The sequence below is a fragment of the Aedes aegypti genome, chromosome 2 (genome assembly GCF_002204515.2).
Source record: "Aedes aegypti strain LVP_AGWG chromosome 2, AaegL5.0 Primary Assembly, whole genome shotgun sequence".
NCBI classification, from domain to species: Eukaryota; Metazoa; Arthropoda; class Insecta; order Diptera; family Culicidae; genus Aedes; species Aedes aegypti.
In genome coordinates, this window is record NC_035108.1 from 282,126,757 (window position 1) to 282,139,929 (window position 13,173).

General features: G+C 37.9%; 1 protein-coding gene across 15 annotated transcripts in view; it reads right to left on the bottom strand.

Moving 5' to 3' along the window:
* LOC5565758 (galactosylgalactosylxylosylprotein 3-beta-glucuronosyltransferase S) overlaps positions 1-13,173 on the bottom strand; it is a 103,394-nt gene that overhangs the window by 72,293 nt on the left and 17,928 nt on the right. For 12 of the 15 annotated variants that reach the window (XM_021845218.1, XM_021845223.1, XM_021845222.1 and 9 more), the window contains exon 6: positions 5,174-6,253. The exons of 2 other annotated variants lie outside the window; for them this stretch is intronic. In XM_021845218.1, the coding sequence (XP_021700910.1) occupies positions 6,192-6,253 (62 nt within the window). In that variant the 3' untranslated portion in view covers positions 5,174-6,191. Of the gene's footprint in view, positions 1-3,760; positions 6,254-13,173 lie in introns of those variants that run through there. One more of the 15 variants, XM_021845224.1, reaches the window with a different exon arrangement.

Consider the following 13,173-nt stretch of genomic DNA (forward strand, 5'->3'; position numbering starts at 1 on the left):
AGGTTTAGCAAAAAAGCTTGTCTTCAAGAACTCTGCGACAAAGCAAACACGAATCCATGGGGCGACGCTTAAGGAGTAGCCGTGGCGAGGTTAAAAGGACCACCGGAAAAGTGCCCGGAGAGAATGAAGGTCATTGACGGGCTGTTCCCGCAGCACGAAGCCACAACCTGGCCGCCCACTCATTACGGAAAGCAGGATGGAGACTACGAAGAATCCCGAGTAACAAATGAGGAGTTGATCGGTGTGGCGAAGGCCTTGGACACAAAAAGGCCCCAGGACCAGACGGAATTCTAAATCTGGCTCAGAAAACAGCGATCCTCAAGAACCCCGATATGTTCAGGATCACGCTGCAGAGCTGCATTGACGATGGCAGCTTTCCAGACTCCTGGAAGCGACAAAAAATGGTAAGCCGGGTAAACCGCTTGGCGAATCTTCGATATATACGCCGATATGCTTGCTAGATAACCCGAATTTCAAGAATGCCATTATCCGCTCGGTTGCCAATGGTCTACGCGGAATTATTGAATACCGACGAAGGAATGGGCTTCAACGAAACGCTGCGCTGATCAGAGACTGCATGGGTGGCATCCTGACTCACGACGCACTGTGTAGAGTCAATGCTCGTCATGGAGGCGAAGCTTTCGGGCTAGATCACATCGTTGACTACATGAAAATTAATGACCTGAACGTGAACAAGCTGTTGATGGTGCCGTCCCTGTCCTTTACTAGCGATTTGAAACTTCTCAAATTCGACTTCAAAGACGGAGACTTCTTCGTGTTCGGAAGCCCGTAGGCCGTTATATTGGCAGCTCGACGCCTGAGCGATTCTCATAGCGGGACCAACAAACCTTCCTGTTCACTGATCTACAACCTGTTCCAACCGACTGATCCGATCGCATCCATGCTCGCTTTGGACCCTTGAACGTCTCTCGGTACGTCAAGAACCCGCTCGGTAAAGGTAAACCCTACTACCTCTTGGAACTCATCCAGTCTAGTCCGCAGATTTTCAGTGATGGCCCACCACCGTAACGACTCTCGGACACCTCAATCTAGAGCACCTTTTCCGGAATGATCTATAACGTCCCGCTGACCACGATCAACCAATTCCAGCAGTGCTAGTGGGGTTCGAAACGCTTAGACTATGCTCTCTACTGTCCAGAGGGGCTCAGCAACTTCCCGAAGCACGCTTTGCCTTGTTTGCTTTTCTCTTGAAGAACACGGTTGGAGTTTATAGCCTCTTCCAAATTTGTCTGGAATATTACAGATTAGAGTGTCCATTTCGCGGCCATTTTGCTCGTCCCGGGATTCGGGACAAAAATCTATGTTTGTCCCGGGAAATCCCGGGAAATCCCGAAATTTGTCAAATCCCGAGATTTTTTGTCTCGGGGTGTCCCGGGATGGACACTCTAATCCCAACTGACTGAATTTTACGATGAAAGATTTTGAAGCCGTCAAAAAATTCACTTTATCATAAATTTCATTCAATTCCTGCGTCAGAATGCCTAAACTATATAACTTTAGAGAGAAATTGAAAACATGTTTTTCATTCAATACAAAGTACAATATACCTAAATTCCGAGCAGTGATTTCAACTATATTACTAAATCAATCTTTTATTACCTTGGTTGCTCACTTTACCACTACAAGAAAAAAATAGAACAGACAAATTTCAACCATCAAAATAACAATTATAATTGGGTCCTAGAATTTTTAATGAAATCTTGTTTTTACTTAATAACACGAAAGATCATATTACTGCAACTACTTTAGCATTTTTCCCGCTCAAATAACGGTTATATCATGTTTTAACTTTAATTTAAAAATTGGGTCCATAAATGAACCTTGACACTTTTGATCATGTCTGACGTTCGCTTAATCGACAAAAACACCACAGGGGTTTTAGTTTTTACACTGGGGTTGTTCCTATCTGACATTTCGGAAGAGACACGGAAAACAAAACACACCCAAAATTTGAGTTTAAGCCAAGGGATGTGATAAAATCTAAAAAAAACATAAAAAATGTTTTTTGAACTTAAACAATCGAAAAACATTAGAAAATTGAGTAAACATGTGATTTTGACCTAAACTTAAGCGTTTGGCACTAAAATTGGGACAGGGCTTTAGGGCCCTATTGATAATTTAAAAACTAGATGTGGTAGGTCTAGACATCTTCTATTTTGAGCAACAATGTGTGATTATTTAAAACTTAAGTTTCTGCGCAGCAAACTAATAAGCCGTCTCTAATCTTAACGTGTACACTTTACCCCCGCATATTTAATTTATTCCACACACGGTAAAAAATCAGCACGATGGTATCAATAGTTCTGCGCTTGGATATGCACTACTGAGCTTGACAATATCAAGGTAACAGCACTTAAGTTCAACGTTGCATGTTTTGATTTGAAATAAAAAAAAAAGTTAAAAGAAACGTTTCCGCCTGAACCAGATTTGAACCATCAATCTTTCGAGTTAAGAACTTATAAGATACATATTTCGATACCTCGATACTCTCGATTGATATTTAGATCAAAAATAAAAATGTGGGTTTTAGAAATCAGTGATGGAAAATGACGAACTTGTCTACTGAACCGGAACAAACACAAAACAATAATCTGCGAGCATCAGAGTGCTGATTTACTCCCATCTGTCGTGCTCGCGAGTAAACGAAGCTAACGTGATTCGCGAAACTGTTCGGAGCTGTTCAGAGTCAACTGCGCTTCCGAAAAAAAAACTTTTTTTTTCTCAGAGATTTCTTGCTTTCAAGGGTTTTTTTTACTACAAACTAGTAGTTTTCTGTCGATTTGATGGACATACCTACAATTGATTTGTCTGTCAAAACCATAAAAAATCACACCTAGTTGGGCTACTCGCGAGAAGAGGTGCACGAACTGTTTGTTATTTCTTTCGGTATGTTCTCCCGAGCAAGCGGGTGCGAACTTACTCACACCAAGCCAGCCTGCCAGTCTGTCATGTTTGTTTTGCGTTAGTTTACCCTCGTGAGGTGCTTCGAGATACGAACATTTCCACCACTGTTAGAAAGTTAAAAATTGAGTTTTGGTAATGTGAGTTTAAATTTCACGATATTTTTTTCAGAAACCATGTTGCACTGCAGCTGTTCAGTCCATTAACTCTAACACATACAGCAGGTATATTTTTATGAAATGTGTAGTATTCAATAATATTTCTGAATCAAAACTCAAGTGATGCTATTTTTATTTCGCATCAAATTTGTTTTCTCATGGAGCTGTGCTGAACTGTACTTGGTCCTCAAAACAAAACTCAACTACGCTCAACACATACATTCACATGCGCTTATGCTTCATATGCACTTGCCACGAGAAAAGGGATGGGTCTGGGATCGAACTCAGGACCTTCTGTGTGCAAATTAGCTTAGATTCTTCTTCTTCTTCTTTCTGGCGTTACGTCCCCACTGGGACAAAGCCTGCTTCTCAGCTTAGTGTTCTTATGAGCACTTCCACAGTTATTAACTGAGAGCTTACTATGCCAATGACCATTTTTGCATGTGTATATCGTGTGGCAGGTACGAAGATACTCTATGCCCTGGGAAGTCGAGAAAATTTCCAACCCGAAAAGATCCTCGACTGGTGGGGTTCGAACCCACAACCCTCAGCTTGGTCATGCTGAATAGCTGCGCGTTTACCGCTACGGCTATCTGGGCCCCTTAGATTACCAACCTCGAATTGCTACATATACCCAATAAAAAGGACAGATTTCGGATAGAGGAAAATTAGCCTTTGGACTATTTCAAAATGATTTATTTTCCTTAATTTAAAGCCCAATTTCGGCAAACAGCATTTTGAAATACTAAGCGAAAAGAGATCCTTCTTTTAGTGTAAAAAATATAATCGAACCTAGAAGCATTAGCTAATATCAAAGACGAATGAATGCATTAAATATAGGTACTCTAAATGTAAAGTTATTACTCCGCATTCTGCTGCTTTTTCCTGTGTAAACTTGAACTGGAGTGACGCAATATGTTGTTTATTCTCATTAAATTTTTTCAACCTATAACACGGAAAACCAACGAAGGAAGACAAACTAATGGTAGGCATTGCAATTGTGATATTCTAGTGCTGTTTGATGTCTTTTGCAATCGATAGCCGAGTGCTTGGTCACAGATTATATATTACAACGGTTCATTGCATATTGATAGAAATGCTTTATTGGTATGGACCATCGGTGATAGAATTGTAATGGTGATATCTAACAAGCAAGCAAGATAAATACACATATTTTTTTTTTTGTTGGAACATTGTCTTGCAAACAAACATTTATGAGATTGTAATAGATACCTAAGAAGGAGTGTCCCAGTGGTAACAGATAAACAATACCTTTAAGTCTCGTTTTAAAGTTTCACTCTCATGTTGCGATTCGGGGGCAAATAGTTCAGGTAAAAATGAACAGTCAAACTTCATTCGTAGCGCTAGTGTAGTTGTGGATTACATTCAATTTATTGATATTCAAATCATTTAAATGAAAACCAATGAAACTTGTTTCACTAGATATGCGTTTTTAAGCAACAGCTTTGTTCTTTGTTATGGGAGGTTTTCTCAACTTTTAGCGTCAACATATTTAGCATAAAACTGCATTGCCCATAAAAGCATAACTATCCCATGTGGGAAAAGTAGGAATGAGAAAATAACGCTCAAAGTCTTAAGTTTGTTTTCTCATACAGATGTTCATAATTTGCTAGAACATTTCTGCAGTCACTAAAACCCATCTTACCGATTACTTATTTTGCCACTATTGATCAGCAAAAAATATAAACTTGAATTTCACGTTTTGAAACTGCTTGCGGTGTAATGTTCATAGGGAGACTGTTATGGCTTTATTTTTCAATATGAAACTAGTATAACATTAACCTTATATTTTTCCACAACATTATCAAGCAATATGTGTTAATATGAAATGCGTAGTAGAGTATATATTGAAATATGAATGTTGCGATAAAAAAGGTGTTGGATCGAAAATCCATTTGGGACAGTGATGATTTTATGGGCAGTGCATTTTACTGATACATTTCAGATGATTTGACGAACAACGAAGAGAACGAAACGGTCGAAAATATTAAAGACCAAGACCACAAAAAATTTGGGCTAATATTCGAATAGCCAATGATTTTATGATTTGACCAGTTATTAGGTAGGTTACCTTTTTAGCCTATCGACTGAATGACTGTATTTACAATACACCCGATTCTGTTTTTGCACAATGAAAAACATACTTTAAATTAAAAAGAAACTAGGAGGTAAAACTTATAACTACGTGCATAAAATGTTTGCAACCGTTTGAAATAACGCTATGTGAAAAAAGAACCGGGTGTTAAAGCACATTTCTTTTAACCATTCGTAGTTGCCAAAGAAAATTAGAACACTCAATTCCAATTCACAGCCTAAACAACCTACATCAAACTAAAAGCATTTTATGAACAAAAATTCAATTGATTTCATCAATTAGTTGTAATTTTCTCCTTTCGATCTCATTACAAATAAAACTAATATCACAGCAAACTCAATGCAAAACATATCTACGCGAACGCGTTTGGGAAGTGTTTCTATCATCAAATTTGTTTGGGTGAGTCGTACTTTATCTGAATATTATTGAGTTTTATACTATTTGCATAGTTTTTCCCTGTCCTTGTCATTCTCGTTTATGCTGTTCGGAAAATTCTATACTATCTAAGTTCTTTTCTTACGGGCGAGTCTACGAAATAATAATAAACTTTTATTTGTTGGTGCTACTTGCTCCATTTTTGATATTTGATTATTTCTTATAATCAAAACTAAAACTAATATTACTTCTTAATGATTAAAGTAACATGAATGAATCTATCATGTTCGTCTCCGATCCCAGATCGTGTTTGTATGTGATAATCTCAAAAAGTGCATCGAATTGTATGATTTACTTAACAATACTAGTTTTGATACGCCCTTCTTTTAGGCTCAAGTTATGTTCTACAAAAGGTAATGTTAATATGGTTATGTACTTCAATGTGCGTGTTGGATGAACTGATGCGTTTTTTTACAATATCCTAAGCATTTTCCTCACTTGTCTGTCTATCAATCTGGCACAATATGTATTTTAGTTTTTCTCTGCATTTGCTAAATAAGATAGTCTTTTTCGAGACAATTTGGTAGGGAAACGTTTTATGTGTGAAAGGTAAGGGGAAATTAACTAAACCATGAAATTAATGACTTAGACTTGCCATCCTTTGTGATTTGTGCTGCCGTTCCTGTAAAAGAATTATATTTAGGCAAATTAATGAAATTGTTAACATTACTTTACTTAAAATTTATATAATGTAAAAGAAGTAACAGTGATATAAAGGCATCAGCAATGTTTCGCAAGTTGTAACAACTTTGATAAAAAATAGCAGCGAGCCTAAAGAGCAGCAGAGCCCTAAAGAGAGAGCGAAGATAAAATCCTCTTTTCTCGCTTATTCACTATTGGGGATAGGTGTTTCATTATACTGGTATGACTTACAATTCCCAAACATCCGATAGCAATAGTGTACCGTAAAGTGCCCTAATTCAGCGCATTGCCTAATTCCGCGCATTTCATACAAAATTATTTACATATGGAAATACACATCAATACTGCAGCAACTTTTAACGCCATTTGATGCTACTTTGATTTAGAATAAGTTTGAATCATAAATAAAAACAAATAGAGCAATTTTTCGCGGCGTAAAAAAATAATCAGTGGAGGCCCGTCTGAGTAGACGCCATTTTTTCAATTTCCTTAGCGTCCGTGCTAAGACTGTAGGACACAAACAAACGTGATTTCTATATTGAAAATGTTTTGTTATTTATGCAATATTCTATGAAACTACTTGCTAAAGATGTGTTTCATGATGCTTCTATGAAATCTTATCAAATATTAGCATAATTATTGAGATTTATCTCAAAAAGTATTGCGCGGCATTAGGGCACGTTATTTTTCATAAGTCCCTAATTCCGCGCACTCCTATTTACAGAACAACAAACAAGTAAAACATGCTATATTGGTCTTCACAGCTGAATATTTATCTGAGGAAGTATTTTCATGCATAAATACGTTTCGCAAACAACCGGAATATCGGGAAAGCCCACTTACAGGGAAACTAGCGGCCGTTCATTCATAGTGGGAGGAAAAGTTTGTCCAAAACCAAGATCAATAAGCATTTGTTATTGTATGAACAGTGCAGAATACGAATTTACAGACTTAAATTATTTTACAGGAATCCGTGAAATTCAACGTAATCCCAACAGCTGAAAATTTCGGTGAAATAAATTAACGGAGTACGATAAATTTTTACAGTTTTCGGTAAAATTTCACCGCAATCCGTAGAGTTTCGACGGAATTACGGTGTTTTATTTTACCGAACTGATCAGCTGTTGAGATTACGGTGAAATTCACGGATTACGGTAAAATAATTTAAGTGTGTAGAGGTAATCGGGGCGATTTCGCCAAACTGCCTATTTTTTTTTTTGAAATTTCTTCTGGAATAACATGCAACCCCAAAGCTGACAAGGAAAAGGAAAAAATATCAACGTCTCCGCAGTCGCGAAACGTCCAAATGCTGGAAAATTGAAAAGTATTGTTTGAATACAAATAAACTGAATAAACTGTTAAAAAACCTCAGTGTTCGGAGCAGTTTTTCCAAAGCTGCTGATAAATCTAAACACAAGACTATAGTTATTTCAAATGTCTGCAACTTTTTCTGGCATACAATTTCACTTCAAAGGCTTTTTATGTTTCGGTGTGATGCAATCGCAATTGCATATTTGCTGTGATGTTCATATGAGGGTTTGCGCATGATTGATACAAACACAGAGGAATAAGTAAAAAACTCAGCAATGACAGAATAAGAAGACCGTCTTCGCGAGTCTCGTCTCAGGAAAAGACTATAACAAATGTTTATCCTTATTTCATGTGATAGTCAAAAAATTATAAAAAAGTCTACGTTACGGCTCATACAAAACTTTACTTTTTTTTCATACAAAAAGTGTTGTGGAGGGGGGTAGGGGGTTGAAAATGTTCAATTTCAGCGTTACGTAATGAATGGATGCTGCCTTATACAAAATTAATGTTAAATTGATTGTTCTGCAAGTGCGCGGAATTAGGCATTCTTCTGCGCGGAATATGGAAAAGCGTTAAAAAAATGCGCGGAATTAAGCAATTTCAACGAGTGAACTATTTCAAAAAAATCACAATTGTAACGTGTGAATACAGTCTAGTTTATATTTTTGCCATAATTTAAAACAGATTTGCTAGCGATCCACCCATAAAGCTTTTTTGTTGATGCAATACTAATTTTTAATTAAGCATTTGAAATGTTTTATTCGTTAACTGCGCTGAATTACGGCACTTTACGGTACCCAAAGTTTGAAACTTGTTTATATGGATTTTATCATTCATTCTTATCCCCCCAATCAAATCAGACCTGTATCAGGTATCAGAAGGCCGGCAAGTTCCCCGCCAGTTGGGATACTTGTGCCATCGCCATATTTGAGCCTATTTCATCATCTACCCGATGGGAGAGGAAAGGATGTGAGGAAATAGGAGTGGGGTCCCTCGAAGAGGGAAGATCGCATAAGCGAAATGAGAGCATGTAGCTCCATACCACAATTGGTTCGAACAGCGCCCTAAAAAGGGCACTGTAAAACACTTGAGCGTAAAGAGTATAGGCCCTCCACAGCGGGTTACGAATAACAGAATGTCCTGAAGATTCAGGCTTCTGAATTCAGTTTCACTTAATAAGTGTTTACCAAGTAGTTGGAATCGCATTTGCGCAAAAACTGGACAGTTACAAATCAGGTGATACGTAGTTCCATAATCGGAGTCACAACTATCACACACAAATGAGTCAACATGCTGAATATTTGCCATGTGGTAGTTGAGTCGGCAGTGGCTTGTCAACGCTCTGACTGATTCTGCTTTGACAGATTTGTTAAATACTTCGCCACCCTGGGAGATTGCTCAATAATTTACAATTTTGTTTGACGACACGACTCCAAATTATTCCAATATTGCTTATACTGAGTAGCCGTACAAGAATCTATCTGAAGCTTCACCCAGCACGAAATTGGAATAGCTGGCTCAGGGCCAATAAAGTCATGCGATGCTCCATCGCGAGCTAGCTCATGAGCCAATTCATTTCCAGCGATGGAAGAATGGCCAGGTACCCATACAAGGTTTACAGAGTTGACTGAATTCAGTTCCTCAATTTGAGTTCGACATGCGATAACAATCTTCGACCTTGAGTTGGCCGACAGCTTTTATAGCAGCCTGACTATCTGAACAGAAGTAGGTATATGACTTTACCCATTACGCGCTGTTGAAGTGCTGATTGCACTCTACATATAAGAGCAAATATCTCCGCCTGAAATACGGTGCAGTTTCTACCAAGTGAGTAAAACTGATTCAGCATTAGCTCACGAGAATATACACCTGCACCAGCTCTACCTTCAAGAAGGGAGCCATCAGTGTAAAATACTATATTGTTTGATATACTTCCTTCCAAATAGCCAGACGTCCACTTTTCCCGTGAAGGGAATTGTGTGCTAAATGTCCTGTAAGGAAAGTGACTAGCAATTGTGCGATCACTTGGAGCAAGGACAATGTTGTTCCAATTCACCAAAAGTGGAAACAACGAAGTGTGTGTAGATGTACGATTCACTGGATTTTTCTCCAGTAGATCCAGTACCCATAAACGGTAAGAGCAAGAAAGTGCTTCTTGTTTAAGATGTGTGTGTAGTGGCGCAACGTCGAAAAGGGCCTCGAGCGCTGTTGTGGGAGTTGTAGAGAACGCACCAGACATCGCCATCAAGCACTCCCTTTGGAGATGGCCCAATTTTGATTGGATTGTTCTCACTTCGCCCTTTTGCAACCACACAAGACATCCATATACCAATATTGGTCGAACAACTGTTGTGTAAATCCATTTGATATACTTGGGTATCAAAGTTGTTACAACTTTGATAAATAATAACAGCGAACCTAAAGAGCAGCAGAACCCTAAAGAGAGAGCGAAGATAAAAACCACTTTTCTCGCTTATTCACTATTGGGGATAGGTGGTTTATTATACTGGCATGACTTACAATTCCCAAACATCCGATAGCAATAGTGTACCCTAAGTTTGGAGCTTGTTTATATGGATTTTATCATTCACTCTTTATCCTCCAATCAAAATCAGACCTGTACCAGTAGACTATAAAAAGGTTCTCATGAGGTGTTGCGTATCATGATTGTTACAGTGTGCGACAAGTGAGTGTTCGGTCTCATCGCGAACGCATCTCCCATTACACTCAGATGCAGCAGCGCAGCAGTACATTTAATTTCACTCCTTTTGCCCCTGCTAGCAGCAAGCAGCCCAATTGCTTTCGTGCTGCCGTATTGGGCTGTCGGCATATGTAATGCAATACGCACCTCCGTACTACCTCGCATGTATAAAAAAAAGCACCCTTCCCATGTAATGTTAGTTGTAAGCTGTGATTGCTATCGTCACGTATCGTTTCCCCACCGAGCAGGAGCAGTAAATCAACAGTAGTAGAATTCAAGTCGTTCGTTCATTCGTCTGCCCCTTCGGGATCTAAAATAACACAACGTAGGGCCTGGTCAACCCTGAACGAAACAGTGAGAGATACTCTCGATTTCCAAATTTGTTGTGACAGATAGTGTCTTAATGTGGTTTTCCGGCGAAACTTATTAGGCTGATACTTGTAACGCTATTTACGGTTCCAAATCAAGTGTCTGGAATGCAGACGAGATGTCAACCACGTTTGGGACGATAGATGGATTGAAGCAAGAAGACGCACTATCGAATTTCCACTCTTGGGAATCCAAAACGTTTGGGACAGCTCGAGAAGTATCACTCAAGGCAGGGGTACGATACAATACGATACAATACGACAATGGCGTGATGCCACACTGTAACCGTCAAGGTACAAAGTAGGTGCTTTTCGGGGAAACGATTCATTTGGGGAATTTTCTTTCGAGAAACTGGCATTCGGGGAATTTACGGACACATTTAAAAAAAAAGTTTTTGTTTTGGAACGAACGTCAACCATTGTAGCAGATTGATTTTTATGACGTACTTCACATTGTTGGATGATTTACAATCATGATACACATTAGGATGGTGGCTAGACGAAAATATCAGCGTAATGAATAGTCCAATAAAGTGACGCTATCAATCGATTACTGTACTGCCCATATATTGGCATACTTGACGAAAGAACCAGTATGACCAAAATTCACGTTTTTGGAGCTATGGATTCCTTTCCATATAATAAATTCATTTTAAAATTGAACTTTTTTTTAAGCAAATCAAAAATTGATTTGATTATTTTGAACCTTTTAATTTACTGACAGTTTCAGTGACTCGTGCCGTGACCTGCTCTAATTCCGTGTGTTGCCTAATACCGTGTATTTGGGAATTATGTGGATTTCTAGCATATTATTTTTTTTTTTCTAAATGATTGTCACAAACGTTAGCACATTAAGTAGTATTTAGAAAGCCATGACAAACTTGAACTAAAGTTGCACACACAAACAAGCAAAAATAATGTTAGAATGTAATCGCCTGGTGCCAATACACGGTATTAGGACACGGTTGCTTATGTGTTCCAAATACCGTGTTTCAGTTATAATTCCAAAATAGCGAAGTGAAATGTATATATTATTTCCCGAATCAATCATGCAAACCTCAATACGTTCTTTGATACAAAAGTTTTATTGATGCGCTTCGTTTGTTCAATTGAGAGATGTTTCAAAATGTGACTCAGCAGTCGGGGTCAGATGCACGGTATTTGGAACACTGGTATATTTAACAACATCAACTGTAACTATGGTTAAAATTTTCAAAATGGTTCAAATCATATTTTTTATGCAAAGTATATAAAACGGTCTACTATATAAAACATAAAAGACTTGAAAATAATCATACGTTATTTTTATCTGATCGATTGAAACTTGCATTTTTTTAACCTCACGGTAATAGAGCATGTCACGGTATCTACTCTGACACTGAGAAGGACTATAAGATAAGCAATAATAGTGTAAAATTACAAAATACTCTTTTGATTATGTTTATTGAAGATCTGCGTAGACATGTAGAAGAATCCGTTTTTGCTAACCTCCTTGTGTGTATTTTGAAAAATCACAAATGGCAAATGTGTGGCTTCGTAGCCGTGCGGTTAGTGTCACCGAGGCATTTAGCCGCATCGTGCTAAGGAGCGTGGGTTCGATTCCCGCCTCAGGCCGAAAACTTTTCGAGAGGAATGTTTTCTGACTGTGCCACTGGGCGTTGCATGCTAGTCCGTTGTCTAGTGTGGTGCTTCCTTCAAAGGGCAAATAGCCCAGCATTAACGCATTAACGTGTAGTGTCTATTTAAAAAAAAATATAAAATTGTTATTTTACAAAAGACTGAAGTGCAATATGCATGTCCCACATGTGATAAAATGGTAATGTATGTATAGCAATGAAAAAGTGAATGTTAGCAATATTGGCGTTTAGGTCAGTTTCGCGAAAACGGGCAGCACAGTCTGGACTATAAATACGTTTTGCTGATATTTTTTGCCAACAGGCTAAATTGGCATATTTTTGGTTGAATCTTATCTCATCGCAGCAGACTGCATTGCCTTTGAGTTATAATTGATAAATCGATCACCAATGCCAAAAATACGAAGGTGAACTGGGCTGGGCGTGTGTTTTAACCCTCTAATACCCAAATTTTTGTTTTCGATCTAAATATTATTTTTCATTATCTAAAATCATTCTAAACACGGTTTGGGCAATGATTTATTTTTCTTCGCAAATTTATGAATTTTGGTTTTTGATTTTTATTATTTTTATTATTGCACATCCCTATGCTTTTCAATTTTTTCTTGAAGCCTCTTCTGGTTACTGATTTTTGACAAAAATAAAAATTTGAGTTTTTACTATACTTTTGAAAATATGAATTTTTTAATTTTTTTCTGGAACATTTTTTATTTACCGTGTAACTAACGGAAAAACAGATTTGAAATCATTTCAATACCATCAGGCTCTTCTTCTGTGATAGGTTGATCGTAGAAAAATATAAAAGGTACGAATTTTTATAATACACGTTAAATGAATCCCAGGCATTTGTAGGTTATATAAGAATACAATTTTTCAAACAATTTTC